General features: G+C 56.2%; 1 protein-coding gene across 1 annotated transcript; it reads right to left on the reverse strand.

Annotated features, from left to right (window-relative positions):
- Positions 1-2,941: 2,941 nt before the first annotated feature.
- On the reverse strand, positions 2,942-3,574 carry POSPLADRAFT_1158682 (hypothetical protein; the record flags this gene model as incomplete). The annotated part of the gene is made up of 3 exons (XM_024487349.1): positions 2,942-2,978; positions 3,060-3,109; positions 3,224-3,574. Coding segments are annotated over 3 exons (438 nt in total), but the record flags the coding sequence as incomplete, so codon positions are not given.
- Between the last annotated feature and the right edge of the window lie 988 nt (positions 3,575-4,562).

Consider the following 4,562-nt stretch of genomic DNA (forward strand, 5'->3'; position numbering starts at 1 on the left):
AAAGCCCCTTGTACCCGTATGCCACTCTCGAATAGTTGTAGCATCCTGTGTAGTATAAAATCTGTCGTACTTCTCTCTAAAAATACAGGATCCGTCCCCCCCCTCGAGTTCAGAGCTCATAAGTCGAGTTCGCCCTGCGTCTACGTCCTCAACTGCGTCACTTCGTTCCTCACTGCGTAACCTCGAAACCTCGTCCACTGCGTTCACTCGTCGATACCGTCTCGACAAACCCTTCGACTTCGACTATTGTCGAAGAAACTGCGAACCGCACCCTAGCTAAGTACACCCTATCGAATCGTGTCCCTTCTCTCTACGATACATCGAAGAGCTCTGCCGAGCTTCAATCGTCGCTAACTTTCCACAGCTTCCGAGTAGCTTCGACGACGTGTCGAAGCCACCTCGTACCTACCCGTTTGTTCATAACCTTTCCCAAGGGCGTTTCTCGTGTTCACTCGAACCGCGGGACACCTTGCTGCTAACTCCCCTCTCATTAGACTATAAGCCGTCTCTCTAGTCCCTTTAGGTCGCACCCAGGTTAGGGGTTAGGGTTTCGTAGGTCGTATCACCGCCTCATTTGCGAAGGGGGTCGTTACTCCCTGAACACCGATATGCATGGATGCGAGCTGGGCAAAGTATGGGGTGGCCCAGGTGCGGGCGTCACCGTCGAGCAGGCTCAGCGCAACCTGCACCTTGAGTTCGATGGTGGTTAACAACGTGTTGACCAACCAATAGATGCGGAGTTGCAACAGGAACCTGGCGCATTCGATGACAGTCTTGCCATCGTAGCGGAGTGGGAGGAGGAGTTTCAGGGTGTCCTTATCAGGGGGGGATGCTGGTGAGGACATTACCGGCAACGAGGGGGACGGAGGACTGCCCGCGGGCGAAGACGGCTGTTGTGATTGTCCGCCGGGTGAACTTCGGGAGGAGCGAGTGCTCGAGCGGCCTCGCGGCGGCGATGGCGGTGGAGGCGATGGAGGAAGTCTGGTGGCAGGGTGACGTACGACAGGGACTGGAGTTGAGGACGAGATTGCTGATGATGAGCTGGCCCAAGTAACCGCTGGACTGTTGCTGGGCTTAGGCTTCGGGTTCCTTTCCAACCGCGGCCCCAAGGAGGGCTAGGGGATCGCTTGAGAGGTCGCTGTAGGCTGTGCAACTGCCTCAATTCCTCGAGGGAGATTGGGATCTCCTCGTGCTTGACCTGTACTGGCGACAGGTTGGGGAATGCGGGTGCCTGGGGAGGCGGGTCGGAAAGGGACGGGAGTGACGTGGCAAGATGTGGATCTCGAGGTGCCAGCGTATCGAAGTGCCGGGCCGCGGGGGTGCTGGACTCGTCGGATTGGCACGTAGCGCCCTTCGTTGGTAGTGATGGATCGCGGAGTGCGATTAGGGCACGGTTGTCGATCACAGATGAAGAAGGGAGCTCGATTCCCGTTGCTTTCCGGGTCGTTGCGGAAGACGTCGACTTGCTCCTGGGTGTCGAAGGCGTGCTCGAGTCGGGAACAGTCGAAGAATTCGTCAGCCACGGTGATGGGGAAGGACGGGGAGGTGCACGTACTACAAAGGCCGTGTTATACTAGCTTACAACTACGGCGCCCGAAGTAACACTAGGGTTTGCGATTCACGTGGGGCCCAGTACTGCTTTTGGCTAGTATGCAGCAGGAACCTAGTCCATGCATCCGTAAGGACAAGCACCGCCCACTGAAGTGCAGGTGCTGAAAGGTTCGTTCCCTAAGTGGTGGCGATGTATCGTAGGCTATGTAAGTATAGTAAGGGTGCGCACCACCCGACCTGTAGGAAGTGTATGTGAGTATGGGAGTTCCGAGGAACGCCGGCAGCTTGTGGAGTTCCGACCTAATGTCGCGACTTGGGGTCAAGCGACAGGGGAGAGTCGGAGAGCTGGGGGCGTTCGACTGGTTCTCACCGAAGCGATGGTGAGCGATGCTCAAACCTAAGGCTAGGGAGAAGTAAGTTAGCATAGGAAAGTATGTATGTACAGGGGCTTACTGACCTAGGGACAAGAGGTCGAAACTGAGGTCCCTAGGGCAGCAGAGGCCGGCTTATATACAGGGGAGGATAAGGGCAGGCTGTGCGCACTGGTCCGTGCGCAGCTGGTCCGTGCACAGCATGCTGATGCGGCCCCGGGGGCCGGTGAGTCAGAGTGGCTGTGTCAGCGGAGCCCGAGCTGTGCCGTGCACTGCCGCCCATCTAATCTAATCGTACAGTAGATATGATGTGTCCGTATCAGGCATGTGGTACAGAGGTCGCGGGTTTGAGCCCGCGAAAAGGAAAAAATTAAAAAACGGCTAGACGCCGTACCAAGTCGTGACATCCCATGCAGTGGAACGAGGAGAACAAAATCCGCTTTTTCCATGTATCTTCAGAGATGTTCCTGTTTGCGTCACACAAGGTGTCACAACTTGGTACAGCGTCTAGCCGTTTTTTAATTTTTCCTTTGCGCGGGCTCAAACCCGCGACCTCTGTACCACATGCCTGATATGGACACATCGTTATCTACTGTACAATTAGATTAGATGGGCGGCAGTGCGCGGCACAGCTCGGGCTCCGCTGACACAGCCACTCTGACTCACCGGCCCCCGGGGCCGTGTCAGCATGCTGTGCACGGACCAGCTGCGCACAGACCAGTGCGCACAGCCTGCCCTTATCTCCCTATGTATATAAGCCGGCCTCTGCTGCCCTAGGGACCTCAGTTTTGACCTCTTGTCCCTAGGTCAGTAAGCCCTCATTTGTATTTCCTTCTTACCTTACTAACTAATACATTATCTTGTCCCTAGCCTTAGGTTCGAGCTTCGCTCACCATCGCTTCGGTGAGAAATAGTCGGACACCCACAGTTTAGGTTTTCCCCCCAGTCGCTTGACCCCAAGTCGCGACATTAGGTTGAAACTCCCCAAGCTGCCGGCGTCCTCTCGGGACTCCCCACACTCACTTTCCTTTCCCACAGGTCGGGTGGTGCGCACCCCTACGATACCCTATGGTACATACGATACGTAGATAGCCCTACCATACATCGCCACCCCTAGAGGAACGAACTCTTCAGCACCTGCACTTCAGTGGGCGGTGCTTGTTCTCACGGATGTGTGGTCTAGGTTCCTGCTGCATACTAGCCAAAAGCAGTACTGGGCCCCACGTGAACTGTGAACCTCAGGGTCTTCTCGCGCGCCATAGCGTAAGCTAGTTTAGTACGGCCATTTTTAGTACGCGCACCTCCCCGTCCTCCTCCCCTCCATCGTGGCTGCCTGTCAAGGCCAAGTTCACGCCTTCGACTCTCAGGACCTCGTCGATGTCTACATCCCAGACGGCCCTGAGACTATCATCCTCACCTGCAAGCAGCAGCCGTGCCCCAATCAGACACCCCGATCGATCGAGCAGGATTACCCATGGTACAAAGCGATCAGAAGGGCCCAACATCCGCTCGTCCCCCGCAGTACCCTCGCATCTCAATCTGCCTCGCGGCACTCTCGCCCTGTCTCCCCTAGCTCCTGCCTTCCCCAAACTGTCACCGGTCCAAGTCAAACGCGAGGAGATCTCCCTCCAGACCCTGTGCCAGAGCCTGAGCCTGAGGAGAGTGCGAGTGAAGAAGGAGTCTCGGAGTCCGAGTCCGTGGATTCTGCTTGGCCCGCCTCGCCGACAGCGCTCGCCCCCGCGTCAGCAATCCCTGATGTACGTGACCCCGCCTCCGGGCTTCCTCCAGCGCTGTCGCGACTTAGGGTCAAGCGACAGAGGAAAACCAAACCAGGCGCTGGGGGCGTTCGACTGAGTTCTTACCGAAGCGATGGTGAGCTGGGCTCGAACCTAAGGCTAGGGACAAGAAATGTATTAGTTAGTTAAGTAAGGAAGAGAATACATGATGGGCTTACTGACCTAGGGACAAGAGGTCGAAACTGAGGTCCCTAGGGCAGCAGAGGCCGGCTTATATACAGGGGAGGATAAGGGCAGGCTGTGCGCACTGGTCCGTGCGCAGCTGGTCCGTGCACAGCATGCTGACACGGCCCCGGGGGCCGGTGAGTCAGAGCGGTGATACGACCAACGAAACCCTAACCCCTAACCTGGGTGCGACCTAAAGGGACTAGAGAGACGGCTTATAGTCTAATGAGAGGGGAGTTAGCAGCAAGGTGTCCCGCGGTTCGAGTGAACACGAGAAACGCCCTTGGGAAAGGTTATGAACAAACGGGTAGGTACGAGGTGGCTTCGACACGTCGTCGAAGCTACTCGGAAGCTGTGGAAAGTTAGCGACGATTGAAGCTCGGCAGAGCTCTTCGATGTATCGTAGAGAGAAGGGACACGATTCGATAGGGTGTACTTAGCTAGGGTGCGGTTCGCAGTTTCTTCGACAATAGTCGAAGTCGAAGGGTTTGTCGAGACGGTATCGACGAGTGAACGCAGTGGACGAGGTTTCGAGGTTACGCAGTGAGGAACGAAGTGACGCAGTTGAGGACGTAGACGCAGGGCGAACTCGACTTATGAGCTCTGAACTCGAGGGGGGGGACGGAGTCCTGTATTTTTAGAGAGAAGTACGACAGATTTTATACTACACAGGATGCTA

Source organism: Postia placenta (genome assembly GCF_002117355.1).
Source record: "Postia placenta MAD-698-R-SB12 unplaced genomic scaffold POSPLAscaffold_21, whole genome shotgun sequence".
Taxonomy (NCBI): domain Eukaryota; kingdom Fungi; phylum Basidiomycota; class Agaricomycetes; order Polyporales; family Adustoporiaceae; genus Rhodonia; species Rhodonia placenta.